The sequence below is a fragment of the Phascolarctos cinereus genome, unplaced genomic scaffold (genome assembly GCF_003287225.1).
Source record: "Phascolarctos cinereus isolate Bilbo 61053 unplaced genomic scaffold, phaCin_HiC Scaffold_2;HRSCAF=192, whole genome shotgun sequence".
Taxonomy (NCBI): domain Eukaryota; kingdom Metazoa; phylum Chordata; class Mammalia; order Diprotodontia; family Phascolarctidae; genus Phascolarctos; species Phascolarctos cinereus.
Window position 1 is genome coordinate 264395740 of NW_027555625.1, and position 25696 is coordinate 264421435.

The 25696-nt window shown below is 43.3% G+C and overlaps 1 protein-coding gene across 4 annotated transcripts in view; it reads left to right on the forward strand.

The window, feature by feature from the left end:
- The first annotated feature begins 1039 nt into the window (after positions 1 to 1039).
- RAPGEF1 (Rap guanine nucleotide exchange factor 1) overlaps positions 1040 to 25696 on the forward strand; it is a 187878-nt gene continuing 163221 nt past the window's right edge. For all 4 annotated transcript variants that reach the window (XM_078149982.1, XM_020973494.2, XM_078149981.1 and 1 more), the window contains exon 1: positions 1040 to 1533. In XM_078149982.1, coding sequence (XP_078006108.1) covers positions 1509 to 1533 — 25 coding nt within the window. In that variant the 5' untranslated portion in view covers positions 1040 to 1508. The remainder of the gene's footprint in view (positions 1534 to 25696) is intronic.

The window sequence follows — 25696 nt, forward strand, 5'->3', positions numbered from 1 at the left end:
GCCACACAAGCATGAACCATGCCTTGAGAGCCTTTTCTCGTGGTTTTTCTATTTCAGTCAATTCAGAGAGGGTCACAAGTTTGAAAAAACGTCACCCTTTCTTGGCTTCCGGCATGATCCCCTTCTGCCATGCTTTTTATAGAATCTATGCAAAAATCCTGGCAGAAAGGAAAGAAAGGCTGTTGGGACCCCAGTGCCAGTGATTTGGGTGCTTTGCACACAGCTGCTAGCATTTATACAACTCTCTGAGGCTGGCAAAGTGCTTGACATGTGTTACCTCATTTGATCCTTTAGTAGGAGCTATTATTCTCATCTTACAGATGAAGAAACTGAGGCACCAAAAGTGAAGTGATGCACTTGACTAGGAAGCTTCTGAGGAGGAATTTGAACTCAGGACTTCCTATCTCCAAGTTCACTATTCTACCTACTAGACACCCATCCATGTTTAATAAACATCCAATTGAATTGAACTGAACTAAGCAGATTGGGTACGTACCCCCGTCTCCTTCACTCTACCAGAAAGAAAAGGAACGGAGCTGGGAAAGGGCTCTAGGTCCCGGGATGACGGGAGAAGAACTTGCCCAGCAGAGGGCGCTGGGTTGCAGGGGACCAAAGTGAACAAGTCTGGGAGAGGGAGGGCGTTCCATTAGATTGTAAGCACCTTGAGGGCAGGGCTTGTTTGTTTCATTCTTGCGCACGCACAGTGCCTGGCATATGGTAAGCTCTTAAGAAATATGTGCTAGGTGGAATGTAACTGGGGCCTCGCTGGGAAAGCGTTCTGGGCCCCGGGGTCGAGTAAGGAAGCAGGGCGGGGAAGAGGGTCGGGCTTCGGGCAGGGAGGGGCGAGTGGCCGGGAGAGGGCACTGCGTGCCCGGGGCAGGGGCACGGAAGGCCCTGGGCGGGCTGGCGCCCGGCTCAGGCCAGGAGGGGGCGCTGCGTCCTCGGGGCTGGGAAGGCCTCGGCAGGCTCCCGGCTCTCGGCTCCGGGCTCGGCCCGCCGAGGGCGCTGCTGGTCAGGGCCGCCGCTCCGCGCGCTGTCGTGCGGAGGCCGCCCGGCAGGTTGCGCTGTGGCTCCGGCTCTGGCCCGGCTGGCGCTGGCGGCGGCGGCGGCCCGGGCTCCGCGGGTCCTGGCGGCGGCGGCGGCGGCTGGAGGAGGAGGAGGAGGAGGAGGAGGAGGAGGTGCTGCCGGAGCAGCGGGAGCAGCGGGAGCAGCAGCAGCAGCCGCCGCAGCAGGCACAGCGGGAGCAGCAGCCGCCGCCCGGGAGCTTCGGGAGCAGGAGCCGCTACCGCCGCCGCCGCAGTGTCCACTCGGCCTTCGGCCGGCGCGCCCTCCGGGGAAGGAAGGACAGAGCCCCGGAGCCCCGGAGCCGGGGCCATGCTGCGGCAGCGGGACTGAGGCGCCGCCGAGCCAGGGCCGAGCGGAGCCTTCCCCGGGCCGCCCTCCCGCGCCGGCCTGTGCGCCCCGGGCCGCGGAGGAACGGCGGCCTCGGCCTCCGGCGCAGCCCGGAAATGTCTGGCAAGATCGAGAAAGCAGGTGAGGGAGGAGGCGGCGGGGAAGGGAACCCCGGGGCCCGGAGGCAGCGGGCCGGGAGCGGAGCCGAGGCCTGGGCCCGCCCGCCGTGGGGCGGTGCGGGCTGCGGGGGGTGCGTGCGGGGCTGGCCCCACTTCTTCTGCCCGTTTGTCCTGGGAGATGATTGCGCGTGGCTGGGGCCGGGGCGTCCCCCGGGGCTTTGTCACCCGAGCGTAACTGGGGTCCCCTGCCCCTCCCTGTGGAGCCGAGCGCTCGGCCGGGCCGCGGCTGGGCCCGGGGCTTTGCCTCTCGCCGCTTGCCCCGCGGGGAGCCTGCCGAGAAGGCGTGGGGGAGCCGGGCGGCGGGGACTCCGCGGGTCCGGGGAGGAAGGGGTCAAGCAAGCGAGTGTGTGCCGGCCTCGGGAACCTGCCCCGGCTCCCGGCGTCCGGCAAGTTTTCCCCGAAGCTCGGGAGGATGGCTTCTCTGGAGCGATTTTAAATGACTTATTAGACCCGGAGTCTGTCCGTGGGTCCGCGGGTGCGTGGGTCCGCGGGTCCGCTGAGCTTCCCGCGGGAGCAGAAGTGAAACTGACATCTTCGAGGCCTAAATCTGAGCGTCTTTTAACTCGGTAGTTAAAAGGCAATATAATGTAACCCATTCTACCTAGTTTCTTGTTGGACACTGCGTGCAATTCGATTTCTCCGATTGTGTGACACTTTATTTTTAAAAAACGACTTGAACACAAGGTTTCCCATGTAATCGTAAGGGGGACCCCCGCCCTCCAAGTATTTGTTTGTCTCAGTGCATTAAAGAAATAGCTTATGGAGAGGAGGTGCCGACCTGGAAGAGATCTGTCAGGACAGATACATTTAAAAGTATCTCCTAAATTATGTGTTTGTAGCTGGGTTGGTTTCCCTTTTATAAGATGAGTAACGCTGATAAAGTGTGCCCTTTGTAATGGGCTCAGTGTTTGCATTGAACTTAAATTGTCCACGTACTTGAAAGGAAACAGAAAAGATGATTTTGTAGACACACTTGAGAGTTCAGTCAGCCTTTCTTATCGTAGGAGCTTAGATCTGGAAACAGTCCATGTGTCTACCCCACATGGCTTGAGGGTAGGGCGCTACTATCTTATAAACCTTGATGCAAACCTCGGGAAAATCTTTGCTTCAGCCCTTCTTTGTGTATTCTTAGAAATCTGAGAGGGTTGTCTCCTGGGTGCCTGATTTTCCCAGTCCTGGGAATAGCCTCTCCAAAGATTTGATTACTGTTTTCCAGTGTAGGGCAGTGCATTTAAAAATTATGCTGTGTTTAATGAGCAGGGCAAACATGATGATAGTGCTTAAGCTGAAAGATAGCTAGGGCTCTCCATGGTTAATGAGCAGTAGTAGTTTTAGTTGCAATATCATGTACAAGTTTTACAGCCTTCAACTAAGAAGGTGGGATCATGCATCTTGGAAGCTCCAGAAGTGGCGGAAATGTGTTTTTTTTCCCCGTTATTGTTGTTTTGATAATTTTAGTGTGTTTTTCTGGCCTCGGATCTTAGTGTTGTAGATGGATGCATTTTCCTGTGATATAGCCCTGGAGTGGTCTCAGTTTACCCCTCTGTAAAATGGAAGAGAATAAACTAGGTGCTTCATTGGTTCTTTCTATAGATCATTGCTCTGGGCATCTGTTTATAAGCAGGAATTTTCCAGGGGTACAGTAACTTGTACCATTTTGTTTTCCTATGTGTCCCATTACTGGACAAGTGCTATTCCAGAAATAACGCCTGTTAAACTGTGCAGAATTTCTTAGGGACTTCTTGAGCAGTATTCAGTCAGAATGGTACCATATCTGAAGTCTGGATTGCTTCTGAATTAGTGGTATCTTCAAAACAAATTTTAATTGTCTTATGTCCAGACAGAGGAAGCACAGCTTGTAGAATAGAATTTTTCAGGATTTTTTTTTTTGCATGAAGTCTTTTTAAAATGTGATGCATAAGATCAAAGCAGTTGCTCTTTTTTTCCTTCTGTTTTGTTTCATCTTTCTTGTGGTTCATTCTGTTGATTCTAATTCTTCCTTACAACCTCACTAATGTGAAAATATGTTTAATAGGAATGTATATATATATAGCCTATATCAGATTTTGTGCCTTCTTGGGAGGGAGGTGGGGAAGGAGGGGAGAAAAATTTTAAACTCAAAAGCTTGTGGAAGTGATTGTTGATAAATCAAAATAAATTAATAAAAAAAAAAAAGAAAAAATGTGATGCATAATGGTCTATCTGGGAAGATTCAGCATATGCCCCTGCCTAAATGCAGTAAAAACAGATAACCATTCTCTTTAGTTTACTGTGCTATGCAGGTACCCCTCTCTTTATGGAGGAGGCCTGATTTTCTCAAAAGTTTTGTTTAAATTGACTTTCGGATATCTTCTGGAGAGGTTCCTCCCATGATTCAGTCAATGAAAGGTTGGCTAGGATATTTTTACACTGTTAGTGTACTTAGTCAACCAATATTTATCGAGTGGCTACTGTGTGCTTGGTGCAGTGGTGGTACAAATAAAAAATAAGATTCAATCCTAGCTGTCAAGAGGTTTACAATCTAATATGAAACCAAACAAGAATACAAGAATTATGCTGAGATGGTGTTATCTTAGATTGGAAGCCCCTTGAGGGTAGAGACTTTGTAGTCGCTATAACATGGTAGAAAGGGGACTGGACTTGGAGTAAGAAAGCTGGCTTCCAATCCTGTCTGGGGAGTCTCACCAGCTGTGTTAGGGATCCTGGGGAAGGGTCCCTTCATCTCATTGCGTCTCATTTTCCTCATCTATAAAATGAAGAGGGAGGGAGGTAGATGCAGTGGCCTCCCAGGTCCTTTCCAGCTCTAAATCCTTGATCCTTCATACTCCCCACAGGCCCAGCTCAGTAGATAGCACTTAAATGTTTGTTGAATGATGCACCAAATAAGGGTACAGATGGTAGGTGCTTTACCTATTCAGAGGAGGGAGAGAATCCTCTACAGTAGACTAGAGTAGTTCAGGAAGAGAGTTTTGTGCAGACGTCAGAATAGGAGGACAGAGAGAAGAGGGGATGCAGAGAGGGCAGATTTCATTTGGATCTCAGGGGAAAACTGGTTAACAATTCAGTCCATCCCAAAATAGAAGGGGCTCCTGCCTCTGGGAGAGTTTCAGGTTAAGGCTGGAGGACAGCTTCTCAGCTATTTTTTAGAGAAGATTCTTCAAGTTCAAGTTGGACTGGATGACTCAGAGGTCCCTTCTGACCTTGAGATTCTGAGCTCATACTGGAGTTGGGTGGTGAAGGTTTTGGAGAAGGCAGAAAGATATTCCAGAACAGGGGATGGGAAGGTAACGGGTCTGGAACAGAATCACTGGTGGTGTTGGAGTGTTTGACTTATGCTGGGTGAGTTTCAGGGCTGATGACCAGGCCCAGTGAGAACTGAAAGAGAGAAGCTTAGAAAGGTAGATTGGAGCCCAGGTCATACAGCGTCCTAACAAGGAGTATGAACATTATCTTTTAGGTGATGGGAAAGCCATCGGAAGTTCTAAGAATGACTTGAAGTAGATGAAAACAGCAGTTAAGATTAATTTGGGCATGATGGGCAGAATGGATTGGGTAGAGCAAGAACTTAGAAGTAGAGGGACTAACTAGTTTAATGGAAATCCATTCAAAGTCAAGCTAATAGAAAGAATGCTGGGGTGGGGGTCGAGATATCGAAGTTTCTTTCTAGTCTGTTTTTGCCACTTAGGGCAAGTAATTTCCCCTTCTGAGCCTCAGATTTCTCATCACCTTTCTTGAGGACTGTTTGTGGTAATCTATTGATTGATCTCTTTGTATCCAGTGTTTCCCCCTTGCAAACCATTCTCCTGTTTGATATTCCTGAAGTGCTAGTCTGACCATGTTATTCCTCTGTTCAGGAAGCTTCAATGGCTCCCCATTGCCTTTAGGACAATATACAAACTCCTCCCTTTGGCTTTTAAAGTTCTTCATAATCTGGGTCCTTTGCATCTTTCTAGGCTAATTACAGATTATTCCCCCATCATGTACTCTACTATAGCCAAAATGATGTACTTGCTTTACCCTTTTGCCAGCACATCTCATCTCTTTCCTCCTTGCTTTTGTATAGGTTGTATGTACCCCATGTCTGGAATATTCTCCATCTTTACCTCTGCTTCTTGGAAATCATGGGGACCTTCGGGCTTAGTGCAAATGCTACCCTTAAAGGGCCATTCCAGATTTACCCAATTGTTAATCTCTCATCCTATCTTCCTCCTCTCCCCCGATCACTTTGTAATTATTATGTATGCAGTTTGCTTTAACTTTTCTTTGAGTATATCATAGGTGGTCCCCCACCCTTATCCATGTAAGCTCCTGAGGGTAGGGTCTATCTCACTTTTATATTTATTAGGTAGCTAGGTAGTGCCCTAGAGTTAGGAAGACCTGGGTTAAAATCCTACCTCAGACACTTATTGGCTATGTGACCCTGGGCAAGTCACTTAACAATTGCTCTGTTCTTTCATCTATGAAATGGCAGTAATGATAATAATTATAACTCCTACCTCCCAGGGTTATGTTAAGGTACTTTGCAAACCTTAAAATACTACATAACTGCTAGCTGCTTATGATGATGAGTATGATGATGATAATGAAGAGGAGCAGCAGCTCAATATACATAGGTAGGAAGTTTCACTTGAGCTGGACTTTAAAAGAAGCCAGAAGGGGCAGCTAGGTGGCACAGTGGATAGAACTTCAGCCTTGGAGTCAGGAGGACCTGAGTTCAAATGTGACTTCAGACACTTGACACTTACTAGCTGTGTGACCCTGGGTGAGTCTTAGATATTTGAGGAGGACTTTAGTGGAGATCTGATCATTTATTAAGCACCTGTTATATGCAAAGCATTGTGATAGACACTGAAGGAAACTTCGTCACAAGTAAGACAGTTGTCTCTTTAGTAGTTTATAGTCGAGCAAGGGAGAGGAGACATATACATGTGTGTATGTGTATATAGATATATAGATATATATGTATATATATCTATATACACATATGTGTATGTTATAAAATAGACCATAATGAGTACTTAAACAAAACAAAGTCCTACGACTTAAGAGGAAAAATTTGACTTGGGGGTGGGGAACCAGGGAAGGCTTTGCTGAAGAGGCAGAGAGAGGGCATTCCAGGTATGTGAGTGACCTAAGCAGAAAAGTGAACCGTCTGTTTTTGGAGCTTAGGCTTTGTAAAGGGGAAGGACCTAAGTGAAGCTGGGAAAGGTAAGTGGGAATCAGATTGTGGAAGGCTGGGAGTCAATAACTTTTTTGTGTACAAGAGTAGAGTTGATTAATACAGCAGCAGCCTGTTGGATTGGAGGGGGAAGAGCATGTTGCTCTGAATACCTGCTGACTCTCTTAAATTTATTTCTTTTCCTTTTGTTCAGATTTCTGTCCCCTAAGTCTTGCATCCATACTGGCCCTGACATCAGGCTTTTACTCCCTTTCTTCAGGCGTGTTCTTAGCCCATCCATGGTTACAAAGTGAGTTGAGGGAGGGCAGGAGGCTTTACTAATAGACCATTACCAAGCTTGCTATGTGGCTTGTAAAGATGACTCATGTATTAGTTTGCAGAAAAACCATTTCCCAAATTAGACTGAATTTGAAGATGCCCTGTAAGCCAAGCAGTGTCATGCTTCACTCCAGTTGGATGTATTTGTTGTTGCCACAATAAGATGATGAAATGGAAAGAGGAGAGGCTTGGAAATGCTGCTTGATTTTACTTGTTGCCAAGATCTTTTCAAGCCTTGAAACTCTGTCATTGAAGAGCCTTCGTCCCACCTCCATTCTGACCCCCTAAAACTGTGTCCATTTTCAGGGGCTAAGAATCAGGGATTTCATGGGTTTAGCCTCTTGGTTTCCTGTTGTGCAAGAGTTCAGTGGGAAAAGCCCAATACTAAGAGTCCAGAGAATGGGTTCTAAGCTTTACTCTGCTTATATGATCTTGGGTAAGTTCCCCTCTCCAGACCTTAATTTCTTTGTTCTGCTAATGAGGGGATTGATCCCTTCCACTGCTCCAAGATTCTGTGACTGCCTATCTTTCCATGTATCCTCTCACCTTAATTAGATTATTCCAAGGGTAAAACATCTTCATGTCTTAGAAAAAGTGCTGGACCTAGAGCCCAGTTTTTGAATCCAGCCTCTGGTGCTTAGTTGATGAAATCATGGGCAAATTACTTAACTTTTCTGAGCTTTCTTCATCTGTGAGATGGTGATAATCAGGCCTATGCTGTCGTAACTACTTCACATGGTTGTTGGTAAGATTGAATGAGATAATGTCTGTAAAGTGCTATCTAAACCGCAAGGTGCTATATAAATAAATGTCAGCCATCTCTGTTATCATTAGTCTTCTCTACTCCTCACAGCACCTGGCAGTGCTGAGTGTATACTAGGTGTTAAAGTATATATATGTATGTATGTATATATAGGTATATATACATACATATACATATGTGTATACACACACACACACACACACACACACACACACACACACACACACACACACACTGATGGAGTGATTCTGTTAACTAACTCTGAAAAACAATCATAACCCTTCCTAGCCAGGAGCTGGATCCATTCAGCCATGTCAGACAGTATTGAAAAATGAACTTAAATTCTGGGGCACTCTGATTCTTAGTCTCAAATTTCCCTTTAAAAGCAGTTTCCCACACTTGTTGAATTGTCCATTCCACTATTTTCATTGGAGGAAGCTATTGGTATCCAGGGATGGAGAAGCTGCAACCTCAAGGCCATATGTGGCCCTCTGGATGTTCAAGTGCAGTCCTTTGACTGAGTGCAAACTTCACAGAATAAATTCACTTAATAAAAGGATTTGTTCTGTAAAACTTGGACTCAGTCAAAAGGCCGAACCCAAGGACCAGAAGGCCACCCGTGGCCTTGACGCTGTGGGCTTCCCATCCCTGGACCATAGACAGTTTCTTGGATAAGAGGGCATGAAGTTAGTTGAGGTTCTGTATTAAAACTTATAAAGTAATCATTTGATCAATGTTTAATTATCCCCCTCTGTAAATTTCTAGTAGAACAAGGACAAAGACTCAAGGATACATCTACGGAGGGCCAGAGACCCAGGGAAAAGGAACTGTAACTTAGCTAAAACAAATCTTTTATGCTTATGGAGGCTGGCCATAGAATCAGAAGGGACCTTGGAAGTCATCTGGCCCAACCCATTCGTGAACTCCAGCCCTCTTCATGGCATCCAGCCATGTGAACGTTCACCCAGTGGCATCAGCTTTGTCCAGCTCTAGCTTTTGTTGGGCCTGTTGGAGCTCTGTTCGTGTGGGCCTCCTTAATGAATTTCTGAGATGTGGCCACCATCTCTACCTGCTGTTTTCCCATTTCGCAGCTTCATCTGATTGAAGGCTTCAGTTTGGGTTTCTTTATCTCTTCAGCATCTGCCACGTTCTGAAATGTCTCAATGGTTCGTGTCATTTGGAGGGTCCCTTTTATGCCTTCTTCCGTCTTCCTCCGTTTGTTGTCAGATTATGTTTCAGGGAGCTTATGGAGAGTTGTGCCCTCTGTTGTATGCTCAGTTGTACTCTGGGGTGCCAGAGAAGGGTTGAGAGAAAGTAATTAGAAAATTGGCATTTGATAAACACAAAGGGGGAAATTTCCCTTCTCTCTCTCCTTTCTTCCCTCTCTCTATCTCTTCCCCCCCCCCCCATTTTTGGTTTGAAGGCTTATGAATGAGACAGAATGGCTGATTGAAAAGAATGCTGGATTTGAAGTCAGAGGACCCAGGTTCAAATCCTGGGAATGCCACTTCCTAAAATGAGGGGTTTGAATTAGATAAACTGCAAAATTGTCTTTTCTAGCTCTAAATCCAGGATCCTGTGCATCCTGGTGGTTTTTTTTTTTATGGTGTTTTGACCTGTACCCTCAACATTAATCCACCTCTGCTTTTACTACCTGCCATAATCCAGAATTGGATTTAGTTCAGTTTCTATTTAGCTCAGTTTCTATTCTGGAAATTTCTTCATTTGGCATTCCATGGCATATGGCCTTGGCTGGAGGGAGAAGCCTTAAGATATGAGCAAAACCCCTTTTTCCTGCTCCCATATTAGTTCTTACTTGCTTGCTCGCGTCAGCATTAACTTTCCTGCCAGTTAATTTTGGAAGTGAGGAAACTTTGCCCTGGCTTTGTAGAAGAGCAACAGGGATGTCAAACCTTTGGGTGTATATGGAGGGGCTTCCCAGAGCTCAGGACAGAAGAAGGCGATTTCACACACTGCCTGACAGCTCTCTAAATGGTCTGCACTTGGTGAGGCCTGACAGATGTGGCTACAGACCTCACACTGTCTGGTCACCAAGCTCAGCCCTCAAACTCATTGGAGCAAGAATTAAATGCTTGTAATGTTTGGAGAGGGAAGGAATGGACATGAGGAGAGAAAAGAAGACAGCTGAAGTCCTGTGGAATGTGATGTGGCTGCATCTCACAAGTGGACAAAGAGGGGGGAAAATCCCACAAAAAATTAGAGCTGGAAACAGTTGTTCTATTTGTTTACTGGATGTGGATAATCACTTTTGCCATAGCTTCTCTGAAAGGATAGCTTGGCTGATGCTTGTAATTAAATAAAGAAATGAAAACATTTCTGTAGGTTCTAGAGCCCTGGAATGTCAGAACTGAAAGGGACCGTAGAATGAATTTCACCTAACTCCCATTGTTTTGCAGAAGAGGAAACTGAGGTCTAGAGAGGGGAGAAGTGATTTGCCTGAGGTCACAGAGCTCTTGTCTGGCAGAACCAGAACTCACTTCTCTTGACTCTCAGTCTAATGGTTTTTGAAGATCATTTTTTGCCTTTATTAAATGCCCTTTTCAATATATGCCTTGGAAGCAGGAGGACCTTCCCCCATTAGTGACAGCCTCATCCTAATGTTGCTATGGGAAAAGTCAGAAGTGTCACTGATAGCGAACACAAATTCCCTTTGCACAGCCTTTCTGTACTAAAAGATACACTATGGCAGTGGGGGACATATTTGAGTAGAAAGGTAAGACATTATACAACCTTGCAAAACTTCTGGCTGACATGTTATAATGGCAGTAGCAGTCAGGAGACCTTATTCATGGTGTATAGACTTAGGCCGGAGCTTTGCCTCTGTCCATCTGTTTCCTTCTGAAATGAAGAGATTGGACTTCCAGCTCTAACATCCTATGATTCTTGGCTAGAGTTTAATGTATAATAAGGGTGGAGACAATCTAGTGAATGCTTTTTATAGCACCAGCCATGGAAAAGGTACTTAATAATTATTTGTAAAAATACCTTGTGTTCATATGGCATTTCCTGCCCCCTGCCATATGGCACAGTCATTTATGGTTTTGTTTGACCTCATAATAGGTCTTGAAAGGTAGAGGGGAGGTGTGCTAGGCTCATTTGATAGACTGAAAAACTGAGACTCTGAGAAGTTCAAACACTTGTCCAAGGTTCCACAGCAGAAAGAGGACAGGAATCTTAGAACCTTAGCCCTGGGAAGGGACCCTAGAAACCATCCTGGTCCAGTCCCCTCATGCTATAGGTGAGGAAATGGAAGACAAGGTAGGGGGGAGGGTGACTTACTCAAGCTGAGACAGAATTGGTTCAAGAATCCAGGTCTTCTACTTCCAGTCTGGTGTTCTTTTCATGATATGTTGTTACCTCTTAGAATCTGGAGCCTCTTGGTCTGCAAATTTTATTCCCTACAGATTTTAAAAGTAATAACAGACTCAGAGATGCCAGCGTTGTCTTCAGTTGAAATGGCCTGGGATTTCCCTGGTGTTTTCTAACCTCTGTGTCTGTACTAACTATTAAGGTGTGTCTGAATCTGCCAACTGTTTGTGACACTGTTTAGGGCTTCTCAAGTATACAATTGGCCACAAATTTATATTTAGCAAAAATTGAGTGAAGTGAAACAGTTTTGAAAAGATCCCTTTCTTAGCCTTAGCAGGGAGCTGCCCTCTTTGGTTTAGTTGTCATCAATTTAAGCTCCTAGTCAGTTTTCTGAGATTTCGTCATAGGATTATAGTTTTAGAACCAGAAGGAACATGAGAACTGGAAGGGGGAGGACCTTTGTCATATAGCCCAATCTTCTCATGTAACAGCAATAGAAACTGAGTTGGAGAAAGGTCAGGAGGCTTGCTGGGGTCCCACAGATACTATCTGAGGTGAGTTTTGTACCCAGGTCTTCCTGACTCCAGGTCTAACACCTTCATTTTATAGATAAGGAACCTGAGACTCAGAGACTTATAGTAACCTGCCCCAACATCACCTAGGTGGTCAGTGGCCAAGCTGGGATTCAAACATAAGTCCTCTTGCCTTCATCCCATTGCCCTTTCTATTTCACCTTGCTGTAGTATCTTGGCTTTTGCAATATATTTGGACTCACTGTTAAAGAGAGGAAACTCAGAGTTGGAATGGAGTACTGTTTTAGGGGTCAGGAGCCCTTGAACTTTTGTCCCAGCATTGCCACAAGGTCTTTGTGACCTTGGGCAAGTCATTTAATCTCTAGGCCTAAGTTTCTTCATCTGCAAAATCAGGAAATTTGTTTGTATGACTTCTAATTCCCTCTCAGCTCTGACATTCTATGTTCTAGGGGCTCTTCCAGCACTAATATGAAGTTCTGTGACATGGTATTCTGGTAGGTGCTCTTGAGAGCAGATATTTTTTATACAGGCTCCACCCAACTAAGAAGCCTCTTTTCTGGCCAGGATTTAACAAATTTCTTTTGGACCCAATTTTTTTTTTTAAGCGTCTGAGACTGTTGAATGCCACTGGATGGATTTTTATATCCAAGACCCAAACTTGTAAATTGCTGAATCTAGAGGAAAAGTGCATGGCATCTCATTTTAGCTGCACTAGGAGCATTGATGAGCTAGGCTGATGAAAAACTTGACTTTGCTTTCCTTTCTATCTATGTTAAAGGCACATGGCAAAACCCAGGAGATGTTGGTAGCCTGTTGCCAAGCTCAAGACAAGCATTTCCTTCCCCTTCTCCTACTCCTCCCCACTGTCTGTTACTCCTAGGGAATGTAGAAGCTGTCTCAGTTTTCTCTGCTGTAGGGATGCTATCGGGATTAATTAAACTATCTTTGTTCATCAGTGAGGGAGAAATGATAGAGGACGTTCCTGGCTTTTGGTGACAGATGAAATACCGCAATCCACTGAAGACTCTTGTATACAGGCAGACTCATAAATTGCCTGTGATAGCCCCAAGAAAGGGGATGAATACCCATCATGCCTTTCCTTTGATTAATTTTCATAGTTAAGCTAAACAGAGAAAGGCTAATTTATTTGTTTGGTTCATCCTTATTAACCTCTGCCTCTATAGGGGCATTTGGTGGCTTCATTTAAATGTGCCTGGGAACCTTAGATGGTCATGAGTGATAGTCGCCCCATTTGGAGGGATGGCAGAAGCCCAAGTAGTCCCATCACTTTAATACTTTGCTACTAAAGCCAGAAAATCCTTTCAAGTGATTAACATTGACCAAGCTAATTTAGAGCAATCTTGTTAGAGTACAGCCATACATAGGATAGAGATTTTTAACCTGGGTTCCTCTTGGGAGTCTATGGATAGATTTCAGAGAGTCCATGAACTTGGATTGGGAAAAAGTACATACATCCTCATTTCAGTAGAATTGGTTTCTTTTGTCATCCTGTGTATTCTGTTTTATATATTTAAAAATATTTTCCTAAGAAGGGGTCCATAGGCTTCACCAGACTACAGCAGGGACCATGAGGCCAAAAAAAAGGTTAACAACTCCTGGTGTAACAAATAGAGAGCAAGCCCCTGGCTGTGTGGCCCTAATCTATCAAGGAGCCAGGAAATTCTAAGGCTGAGTTGCACAGCAGGTGTGAATCTCTATTAGTGAATTCCCTATGTGAATGACATAACAGATCCAATCAAAAACTGTCAAAGATGGCAGGGACTTTAGAGGTCTAAAAGTCCAATTACCCATTCTGTGAAAACTTATCTAAGGGAGAAAGAGTTGGCTAGGCAGAGTCCTCATGACTAGTCACTGGCAGGTCTCTTGGCTTTCAGAGGTCTTTCCACTAGCCCATATTGCTCTTTGTTTATACTGAGTTTGTTAAAGGAGTTCACCCAATGTGCTTATCAGAAGACGAAAAGGACATGTGTATGTATGATTATGACAAAAACATGCTAACACACACAAATTTGCATTTGTTAAGACCCTACCATCTGTAACACCAGAGGCAGCCCCTAGTGTAGTAAGAAGCCAGCCTCAGAGACAGGAAGACCTGGATTCAAGTCTCTTCTCTGACACGTATACAAGTGTAACCCTTGGTAGGTTATGTAACCTCTCATTGTCCCAGTCATCTGGCTAAGCCTGCAAAGGGTAGAATAGTAGCCAGTCTGCATTGGTGGAGGGAATTTCCTCATTGGGAGTTCTTTATAACAGTGAAAGTGCAGGTCCCAACAAACTTTTTGGTAAGCTACTGATTGATTAAACATTATGGCTGGGAATACATTATCAAGATACATGAGACCCTCATTGAGTTGCACCATCAGCACCTGTCTACTGGACAGGTACTGTAGATGAACACTAAGCTGGGCCCTAAATTGAACAGGACAGGAAGATAGATTGCACTTGGGAAAACTGCCCGCTTTTAGTGGTCCCAAGCTGTTCCCTACCACCAAAGTCCATTAAAAAAATTTTTCTTGTGAAGTTTTATTGCTGTCTTTTGTTTTCAGATTACCTACATTTCTCACTGTATTCTTCCCTACTGCCACTTTCCAGAGAGCCATCCCTTAATATTAAAGAATTTTAAAAGAGGAGGAAAAAAGTTCAGCAAAGCTAACCAACACTTTGAAAAAAGCCTGACATTATATGCAGTGTTTCACACAACAGCCTCTTACCTCTGCAAAGGAGGTAGAAGAGGTCTTTCCTTATATCTCTTCACTGGCATCAAGGTTAGTCATTAAGATTTCACAGCATTCAGTTTTATTTGTTTTGTTGTTATTCCTTCATGGAGATAATACTAAATATGGGAAGTAAGAAGTGCCCAGATAGCCAATACAAACTGGAGTACAAGACGTGTAAAGTGCAATGAAAAGCCTCCATCCAAGGATTATCAGCTGTTAGCTGGCCTCCTGTGATTTTGGCGTTGTGGCACTCTAGAGCAAATGATATAGTCCCAGGTCATTGATCACACAATCTGGAGAAGCTTCATTAACTAGAGAGAGGTTCCCAGAACTTTAGAGAAGAAAGGGACATGAAAGATTATGTAGCCAACCCCCTCTATTTTTACAGATGGGGAAGCAGGGTGACAGTGTAGTTTTCAGCAGAGACAGGAGCTGAGCCCTATTGATTTCTCTGAGTTACAACCAGATGATGCAAAATAATGAAGGATATGTAAAATTGATGACTTTTTTCTTTAAAACAGTAGCAACAAAAGCTAAAAAGATTGAGCCTCCAGTAAAAAGATTAACCAATTGTTAAATGTGTGTGGTTTGGACAGATTAGAAAGGATTACACTTGTTTATTTTATTGTGCGTGTAGTAGATAAAGTGAGTAGATGACTCCTGGGGCCGACTGACTAGTAGGCAATAAACAGAAAGTTTCTGACAATTGCCATAGTAAGGAATAGACAGAAATGTGGCTTCATTTTTATGTAATTCATGAACTTGCCACTTATTCAAAAGATTTGCTGAAACCATTTTCTCTCCTCTCCCTTTACATAGTTAAGGGACTCCCCAAAAGCCCTACTCCCTGATGCACCCCATCCTCCCCTTCTGACCAACTGCTTTTCCCAGAGGCACATTTTCCCTTGCCATCCTTCTCCCCAATTAAAGAGAGAGGAATCAGCTGAGTAGAGTATGAGTAGAGGCAGTCAGTGAAAAATGAAAGGCAAGGGAATGGAGTGGAGAGGCCCTTGGGATTTGACCTAAAAAAAACCTATAAGGCTTCCAGTGGTGACTTGGGGGTCATATTTTTCTGGCCCTACCTGTCTATCCTTATCTTTCTGTTTTCATATTGCTGTGTATGTTTAGTTTAGACCTTGTGACTGTGTCTGTAATTACATCAGTGCTGGATGTTTTAAATCTAAAATTTATCATCTTAGAGCTTCAAAGGACCCTAGAGACTATCCACTCTAACCCCCTCAATTCACTGATGAGGGGGAAAGGCACAGAAAGATAAATGATTTGCCTGAGGTCACAAAGCCCAGTAATGGCCAAGCCAGAGTTTTGAACCTAGCTTTCCTGACCTCCGGAGCAAAGCTTCTTAAAGGGCCTATGGACCTCATTGCAGAATAATGTTTTTACATGCATAAAATAAAATACATAGGATTACAAAGGAAACTAGCTCTCCAGTTATATAGAAATACAATGTTTTGTTTTTTTTGAGTTCACAGACCTGACTGAAGGTAAGAACCTCAGTTCTCTAAACCACCATATTTGCTTCCTTATATGGGCAGGTTCCATGCTTGAATTCTGCATGACACCTAGAACCACTCTCTATCTTTGTTTTCCTTAATTATTGTATGAGGCAGTTTTCACCTCCAAGAATATTGGTAGAAGAGTTTTACTTCCCATTTCGGGAAGTGAGGAAGTTACAGCTGTCAAAGAGAGAGCACCAATCTTAATTTCAGTGTTTTTCCATGACCAACAGTGAGTGGGAGGTCTGGCTCATGATTTAATAAATCTGAGAAGAATGAGCATTATCAGCACTGAGCTAAGACTCTTAAAAGCCAATATTTTATATATTTATTTATTAGCAATTAAAGTCTATGAGCAGTTTCTCCCTAAGCCTTATTTGTTTGCTCTCTGTGAAAGATTTAACAAATTTTGTCTGAATTTTAAGATTGACGTGTTACTGTGAATATTAACTGGAGTCTGACTGGCTAAACTGAACATTAGTCAGGTCATAACTTAGACGCTTCAAAGATCTGTGATCTCATCTTTATAAGTATTCCTTCCATTGACGCTGGTTGTAGCCCTTTTAATAAAGTCTTAGGAGATGGTTCATCAAGTTGCCATGGTCTAAAAAATCTACTACCTCAGGAGCAATCATTTAATAACGAGACTCTCTGAACTCAGCTTAGTTGGCAGAGCCCTGGATGGCAGGCATATGGTCTATCACTGGGCCAAAAGTTTAAGCATTTCTAGTTTGGAAGCACCTGCCATGACTTAGGTAGACCCTTGGGCCTTGGTACCACAATGAGGGCTTGAGAGAAATTAAATCATGAACAATGGAAACAGACCTTTGTTTTGCACTTCCTTTGTACATGGGAACTCTTTTATTTAAAGATCGTAAGATCGTAGATTTGTAAGGATCGTAGCTCGAAGGGATCTATTGTCATATTGTCCAACTCCTTAAATTTTTTTAAATAAATTTTTATTGATTTTACTTGCTTCCTCATAGTTATCCCCAGGATCCTTCCCCCTCTCCCTTCTCCTCCCAGAAACACATCCCTTATAAGAAATAGCATTTTTTTTACAGAGGGGAAAAAATCAGCACAACTGATGAGTCCATTGAAAAAGTCTGAAAACATGTGCAATGTAGAGCTCACACCTCCTCGAAGGAGTGAGGTGGAGTGGGGCGAGGCCAACCCCTTAATTATATGGTGAAGCGATTTGAGGCCCGAGAGGTTGTTACTTGTCCAAGGCCACACAGGTGGTGGCAGTGTCAGATTTTGAGCCCAGGTCCTCTGACGCCAAATCCAGCGATCTTTCCAATGAACTACATGCAGTATCACTGTGTTGGTGAATCTTGTGCATTTAGAGGAAGGAGAGATTGTTTAGAGGGGCAGTTGTCAGAAAAGTCTGGAGGAATGTGAGTAGCACGTGCCTGGGACATTATGGACACCAGTCTGATGAGAGGAGAGGATTCATGTAGGGCAAGCAGAATTTTCAAACTAATTTGGGATAGAACTACACTGACAAGAGGCCACAAATGTTGGACTAGTGGTACAGAATATGCGTAGGATAAATGCTTTGGGGAAGGGGGTCAGGAAAATTCCAGAGCAAAACGGAGGAAATTAAAAGCTCTTTTCATAACCGCCGTATTGCTAGTAGTAAGTACTCATTCCTTCTGTGTGTGTGCAATGTCACATCCAATCCAATAAGCATTGGCACCTCCTTGTACAATAATACATTTTCTGGGTGCTAGGAATACAAAGACAATGAAAACCAATCATTCCCCTTCAGGGAGTTTCCATTTTACTTGGGGATACAGTATGTAAATATTTTAGAGGAAATGTTTACTGCTTGTGTAATTTGTATTTACGTAAGTTGGTTCGAGAGAGAAGGTTGGAAAGATATTTGGGGGTCGATGTAGAGGACCTTGGAGGGCAGGCTCGGGAGTTTGGACTTTATCCTGCAAGCAGTGAAAAAAAGGAATGTTTTCTACATTCAGATTGTTTCCTGAGTATACAAAGAGTTGTGAAATAGGAGACAGAAAGGAATCAGTATTTAAACTTAGACTTAGGAAAAAACTTTTCTATCCAGTCCAGATGGGAGTCTTCTCTCTCCCCCTTTTGATGTCCGTGTGCTATATTTATTTACTGGCACATTCCCGGTGTTTTCTTTTTTTTCCCCAAACAGATACAAACAAACAACTTCTTCAGAATTCAGGAGTGTTGACTTTGCAGTGAACTCTCTACCCGGATTAGGTTTCTTTTTTTTTTTTTTAAACTAGAATAGCTCAATGGGGGTGCTTGAAGTCACACAAAAGTCTTGTGTGTGAGTGTGTTGGTTGTAGAACCTGTGGTCAGGTGTGAGCACTAACCCCCTGCAGTTTGCAAATACAGAAGACTGGACCACCAGGCAAGAAAAGATGATCATTGTCTGTTGTGGAAGTCTCTGTGTTTCAATTTCCAGGGTGCTATTGCTTTTAGAACAAATAACAAGAGTAATAATAGCTAGCAATTATATAATGCTCGCTATGTGCCAGGCACTGTGCTGAGCTCTTTACAGATATTATTTCAGTTGATCCTCACAACAGCCCTGGGAGGTGGACACTCTTGTCCTCCCCCTTTTACAGATGAGGATACTGAGGCAAAGGAGTTTAAGTGACTTGCCCAGAGTCACACTGCTAGTGGGTATTTGAGGCTGGATTTGAACTCAGGTCTTCCTGACTCCAGGCCCAGCAAGGTAGCAAAACCAGTAGAGTTTGTCTGGCTACAGGGACAAATTTCAGTGTGGTCTCACACGTTAGCTACCAAAAATAAATCCTGCTGCAGACAGAATTGAGCTGAGGAATTGAGTATTCCAGAATGTACCATAGAGGGATATTGGAAGGTGCAGAATGTCCTTAAAATGAAAGTTGGGTTGGGAGATTTGGAACAAAATAAAGGGAATTGGGAATTTACGCCTATTTTCTTTTCCTTTCATTCTGGGCACGTCCAGACCCGAGACTTGATTGCTGTGATAAATTCAGAGACTAGAACTTCCTTCTATTGATAGAGACCTGCGGTAGTTTAGAGCTCAGTGTCTTCAAGAGTGATCTGGAACATTGAAAGGAAGAGGTTAAGTTTGGCTGTGGGCACGTGGCTGAATACTTAGCATGTGGCTGGATCTGAGTGAGCCTAGGTCTTCTTAATTCAAAGGCCTGCACCACTGTGCACTCCACCAATTCACCTCTTAACCTTTTTCCATGCCCTGCAAAGTGCCAAATAATAAATATTTTTGATATATGCGTAATTTAATATCTAAGAAGAGGAAATAGCACTAACATCAACATTTTCTTAGAAAATCCTCATTCCTGTTATATGGAACCCAGCTAGGATCATTGAGACAGGAAAATTAATGGTGGGAGGGTGTTGTATAGTGGAAAGACCCCTTGGTTGGCAAAGCAAGGCAGGGTAAATGTGGCGTGTTCACCAGATCATAAAATTCTAGTCAGAAGACTTGAAACTGATTCCCAATTCTGCTAGCTACATACCTGTATTTCCTGCTGGAGTTGAACTAGATGGCCTTGAAAGTCCCTTCCATTCTAATTCCCATAATCCTGTGATAAGGTTAGAAAGGTATTTGAGGGTCAGATAATTAATTTTGCCATTGCAACTCATAGGAATGTTTTATTCCTTTGAATCCATAAATAGAGTTCACAAATTTTGTTATGTAAAAAAAATCATTTTTTCCTGTATGATACAGATTTTTTTTTTAAAGACAATTGGGGTCCAGTGACTTGCTCAGGGTCACACAGCTAGTAAGTGTCAAGTGTTTGGTCTGAGGCCGGATTTGAACTCAGGTCTTCCTGACTTCAGGGCCGGTGCTCTATCCACTACATACCTAGCTGCCCCCACGATAGAAATTTTTGAAAAATTTATGCAGTAGTTTTGTGTTGTATCCTCTGGTGCCTCTACCAAAGTCCTCACAGCACAAAGTGCCTCATTCATCTTGTGTTCTCAAAGGCAGTGTGTGAAGGTAGTAAAGTCTCTGAGAGGTCTTTGAGGAAGGGCCTGGTTGTACACTAGATGATATGTGTCATCCAGAGAGAGGCCTAGCCAAGTTGGAAGTGGTTCACCAGGTTAGTCACAGGACAGTAGTCACTTTTAAAGTCATGGAGTACAGTCTACACTGGAGGGAGTACTTACTGTGATGAAATCAATGGTCTTTGAAATATCAAAGACTAATATTTAAAGTCTAGGCAACACAGGCCTTAGCCATGAATATGGAGCCCATTTTTGTGTCTCCTCTGACATATTCAGATAACTGGAAAGGTGCTCCGTCCTAAGATTCCCTTTTCAGTGTATTATTTCCTTTGGAGACAGATAGCACTATTGGGAGTCTCTGAAGAGGAAGTGACTTCAAAAGGGAGCTTAGTATACCGTATACCGTAACTGATTTCCTCCTGGTATGTGGTTCAGAGAATGCTCTTCCTGGGCTGGGTGCTTCGTTTCAGTGCTGAAGCTCGTGGTTTGAAGTTGTTTGGTCTGTGTTTATTTTCTATACCCAGCTATAGTTCCCTCGCTGAACATTCCCACAGTGCCTGGCTGCTTCCTGGTATTGTTGGAATTTTCCTCTGGACGGGAAGTTGCCATCATCACATTTTCCTCCCGCTAGGCGCGTTCCACACACCAAACTACAGGCAACGGAAAGGTTACACACATGACCTTGTACTTGAGATGGTTCGGTGGCTAAGAACATACCAGGAGATTCTGATCTCCCTTCAGCTTCAGAGTGATGGGATGTGAATGACTCTTCTCCTAAGAGGCATCATGGGGTAATATTAGAGACGGTAGACTTGGAGTTGGACTTAGTTGTATGAATATGGTTAAGGAGGCAGCTTGGCATAGCTGATAGAGCACTGGACTTGGAGGAGGAAAGATCTGGGTTCACATCCTGCCTCAGACACTGAATAAGCTGTGTGATTGTGGGAAAGGTCCTTAACCTCTCTGAGCCTTATCTATAAAATGAGGGGGTTGGACTCAATGACCTCTTAGTCATTAGACCTTTCTAGGTCTAAATTTATGACCTAATTTATGACCTAAGTTAGTAAGTCACTTTCTTTTTAAACCTGTCTCCTTATCTGTAAAAGAAAATGATAATATTTGTACTGCCTACTTCACTGGGTTTTAGCCCTGCCCTCTGGAGCTACGCTGAGTATTTCAGGCCCCTCTCTGACATGACAGTCCCTCAGACAGTTGAAGGTAGCCACTGGTTATCTGCAGAGGCTTCTCTGAGTAACCATTCCCAGTGCCTTCATTGCTTCCTTACTTGAGGATAGTAAATACTTACGTCATTGACCTGAATTGACTGCTGAAATGACAGGGTTGATCAAATGAGATAATTTATATGAAAGTGCTTTATAACTACGGCCTGTTTTTATTACCTATGCATACTGTTATTGTGTGTATCTTGTATGTGCCTAGTTATTGACATGTCATCTCTCTTACGAGGATGTAAGCTTCTCGAGGGCATGATCTATTTTTTGCCCTGTTTCGTATCCATGCTACAAATGAGCACAACTCCTAGCACATAGTAAGCACTTAATAAATGCTTATTGATTGAATGATAGATTGCATCCAGACTTTGACCTTGCCCTATGAAAATGATTGCCAGATGTTTCTGCCTGTGAGATAAGGATCGGATCGGCTCCTTGTAAGAGCTTGGATTTTACATGGTGTAAGATGAGGAGTTTGATTTAGATGATATCCAGGGTCCTTCCAGCTCTCGTATTCTGTGCTCTTTGCCTTTGCCATCATAGGAATAGGGCCATGAACATGGGGAGGTGCTTGGCTGATTGATGTCTCTGCAGTTTATTAAAAAATTAAGTGATTCATTTACATGTGAGATTAAGATTTACAAAGTGCTTGCCATACTACAACCCCATGAGGATAATAATCTTCCAAGGACTATCCTCCCCATTTTATAGGTAAGAAAACTGAGGCTCAGAGAACTGGAGTGACTTACCCTAATAAGGGCAGATCTAGAATTTGAACCCAGGCCTCCAGTGTTCTTTCTTCTACACTGAAAAAGCCCTATAAAAACATTATTTAATTTTTTTTTTATTATGAACTTAACAAACACCAACTAACATAAATATTTCATTATGGAAAAAGATGACATATGACACTCTGAAACTTGTGTGCAGCTTGGTTTTAAAAAAAAATTGTATGTAAAAAAAAGGTATTCCCATTATTGCCCTCCTTGTTGGTGTCCCCTTCTGAACTAACTTCTTTCTTCTGTGTATTTTTAAAAATGATTTATTGGCACTCTTTCCTTTCTTTTCAAATAATCAAATAAGACAGTTTGTTAAAACGTTTAGCATAGTACCTGGCACGTAATCAGTGCGTAATAAATGCTTAGTTCCTTCCCTCATTTCCTCTTTTTGTGATATCAGTCATTATTACCCCCTTGTAAAGCTTCCTTTCACCCTCCTCGAAAAAGAAGCAGAAGCCCTCCATAGGAACTGATGAGTGTGGCCAGGCAGAACAAATCCATGCACCTCTTCTCCATCACCTCTCTCCCAGGGGGTGGGCAGCATACTTCATCATCAGTCTCTGTGATGGATCATCGCGTTGATTACAGGTCTTAATTTAAATCTTTCCTAGTTGTTTCTCTTTATAGTCACTGTATGAATCGTTCCCCAGCACCTGCTCATTTAGCTCTTATCAATCTATACAAATCTTCCTAGGTTTTTCTGAATCCGTCTCTTTTGTCATTTCTTACAGAGCAATACTATTCTATTACTGCATATCCACATGCCATAATTTATTTAGCATTCTCCAGTTGATGAGCATCCACTTTATTTCCATTAGTTTACTATAACAAAAAGTCCTGCTGTAAATATTTTTGTGCATGTGAGTCCTTTTCTATCTTTCTTTGATCTCTTTGTGATATCTGGGTATGTGAGTAATGGGTATTGCTGTGTCAAAGGGTACACATAGTTTAATGACATTTTGGGTTTTGTGCCAAATTGCTTTCCAGAAAGTTGAACCCGTTCAACAGCTCTGCCAGCAGTGAGCATGTTTTCCTATAGCCCCTATTACATATTTGTCATCTTTGCCAGTCTGATAGGTGTGAGGTGGAACCTCAGAGTCTGAGTTTGCGTGTCTTTTATTGTTACTGATTTGGAACTTTTTAAATATGGTTACTGATTACTTTGCTTTCTTCTTGGAAAACCTTTTATAAAGCACCTTCCTCAATAACAGTCCAGTCCTATTGAAGTCTGTTTTCACTAGGCTGATCAATCATTTAATAGAGCCCTGCTTTCTAGCCTTTCTACAAAGTGAAGACTAACAAAGAAAGTAACCATTCCCAAATTAATCTGGTTTTGTTTCTTTCAGGTCCGGGTGGGGACGAAGGGTTAGTGTGGTATGAGGGAAAGGGAACTGGGCCTCAGAAGTGGGTTCTAATTCTGGCTCTGCTATGTGGCCTTTCTCCCTCTCTGTCTCATTTTTCTCCATGTCTGACCCAATCTTAAAGGTCCCTTCAAGCCTTACAGTGCTAAGTTAGGACAGATATTCCTGGTGAATGTGTTAGTGATGGTACAGTTGCAGCTGACCACAGCTGCTGCTCATTCATGGCTCATGGGCAAGAGATGGAAAAGAGTCATCCCTATTGGCAATATGTTGTACTTCCCACTTCTGACAGCATGAGCCATTTTTATTCGTCTTGCCTGTTACAGTATCAGTGGTGTCTGAACAACATGAGTCAGTCAATAAATATTTAATAAGCACTTACTGTGGGGGGAGGGGAGGGAACCAGGTTCCAGAGCTGGAAACTGCCTCCTGCTAAAGGTGAGATTTCAGCTGACTCTTGAAGGAAGCCAGGGGGTAGAACCAGGGTGGAGAACATTCTAGGCATGGTGGGCAGCTAGTACAGAGGCGCAGTCTGGAAATGGAGTGTCCTGTGAGAGGGACAGCAAGTAGACTAATGTAGCTGGATCACAGCTTGGGTGGAAGGGAGTGAACTGTAAAGAAGGTTGGAAAGGTGGGAAGGGGCCAGGTTTTGAAGGGCTTTACATGGAGCATGGAGTTGGGTCCTTCTGGTTTTGGGTTGCTAATATCTGTGTGCAAAGTGCTGTGTATGCAAAACAAAGATGAAATGGTCCCTAACCCCAAGGAGCTTATGTTCTGCTGAGGAAGATAATTGAATCACAGATCACTCTGGCAAATTTCTTCTATTAAACTGAGAGTTGGAATGGATAGCCTTCAGAGGTCCCTTTTGGCTCTAAACCTATTGGCCTGGTATCTCAGAATACCACAATCTCCTACTTAGAAATACATTCTGGACAGTTTTATATATGGTGATGGGGTTCCTAGGCAAGCCCACAAAAGCTGTCTTAACCCATAGTATAGCTGAAATCCTGAGCTCTAACCCCTTTGGAAACCTTAACAGCCCTCTGCCTTGAGCTCTTCTGTTACTTGAGGCTTTAGAGTCTGAGTGTACAGGCAACACTGGGTCAATAAGACTGTGACAGCGTGGAACAGGCAGCAGCTGCTATTCATATGTATGGATGAGTCCAGCTACCAAGTTAGGAACTGCTATTACAATAAAGGAATCCATGACAATGTGTTACAGGTTCACTAATAGATTATTTCTGAATTATCGTGTTCATTAAGTAGCATTACTTAATCTAAAATGGAAGAAATATAATCATATATTTGGTCCCAGGAAAAAGTTATGTCAAAATTATTATAGAATTCAAAAAAACCAATAAACTAGCCATTCTCAAATTTATCAGCTTTGTTGCTTTATCCTGTCAAAAGGGAACATAGTGATTCTTCTGATGCTGCTGAGGATGGGAAGACACTAATTTAAAGGGTGGATATTTTATACAATATACAGTTTTTCAGTAGACTTCTTTAGTGAGGGCTCTTTTGGCAATGGAGAGCCTCATGGTGTGGGCATCACTGGGCTATTGTGTAATGCCCATAATGTCTTATGCCCAACTGGTGGTGTAAAAAACATCATCCAAGAAATAAATTATTGCAAAGGTGGTGATCTGGTCACGTATTAGGAGTGAGATTGCACGGGTACCCATTGAAAGAGTAAGCAAAGAAAATCCCTAAAGATGGCCTCCAACGTGTGGGGTTGGTTTTCTGTGGAGGTCATGGGAGGCCATGGATAAGGATCACACAGGATGAAAAAATTGATGAGAAGAAAGAGCTGTGTTGATGAGATCATAGATCCACTAAAGTAAGCATTCATTCTCAGTCTCTGATGTCCTTTTAGTCCCGGGATGGGAAGGATAAGGAAATGGAAGTCCGTAACAGTAATTAGTTTTCTGTCCATCATTTAGGAAATCCTTGTCAATTTATTTTCTATTTTGAGGAGCCAAGCTTTCATTGTACCATTTCTCCAATTTGTTTTATCTTCAAAATCATTATTCACTTTGTTGCCAGCTTGAGATGATTGTGTAGTAAATGTTAGAACTGGAACTCAAAGTCACATCTTCTGACTCAAGATGAGAGTTCTTACCACCATAATGCTCTAAAAATTAGATAGATAGGTGTAAACATAACTTCTTTTGTTTTTATATTACCTTAGTTTCCCAACATAGCCCTCTTTTCCTACCAAGAGAACCATCCATATAACAAGAATAAAAAAAAAAGCAGCTAGGGAAAACATTAGTCAAGTCTGACAGTATATGTTGTGCTCCCTCTCCCTAGGCCCCCCCTCTGCAAAGAAAGGAGAAAGGTACTCTCAGATTTATTTTACTACTCTGCCTATCCTAG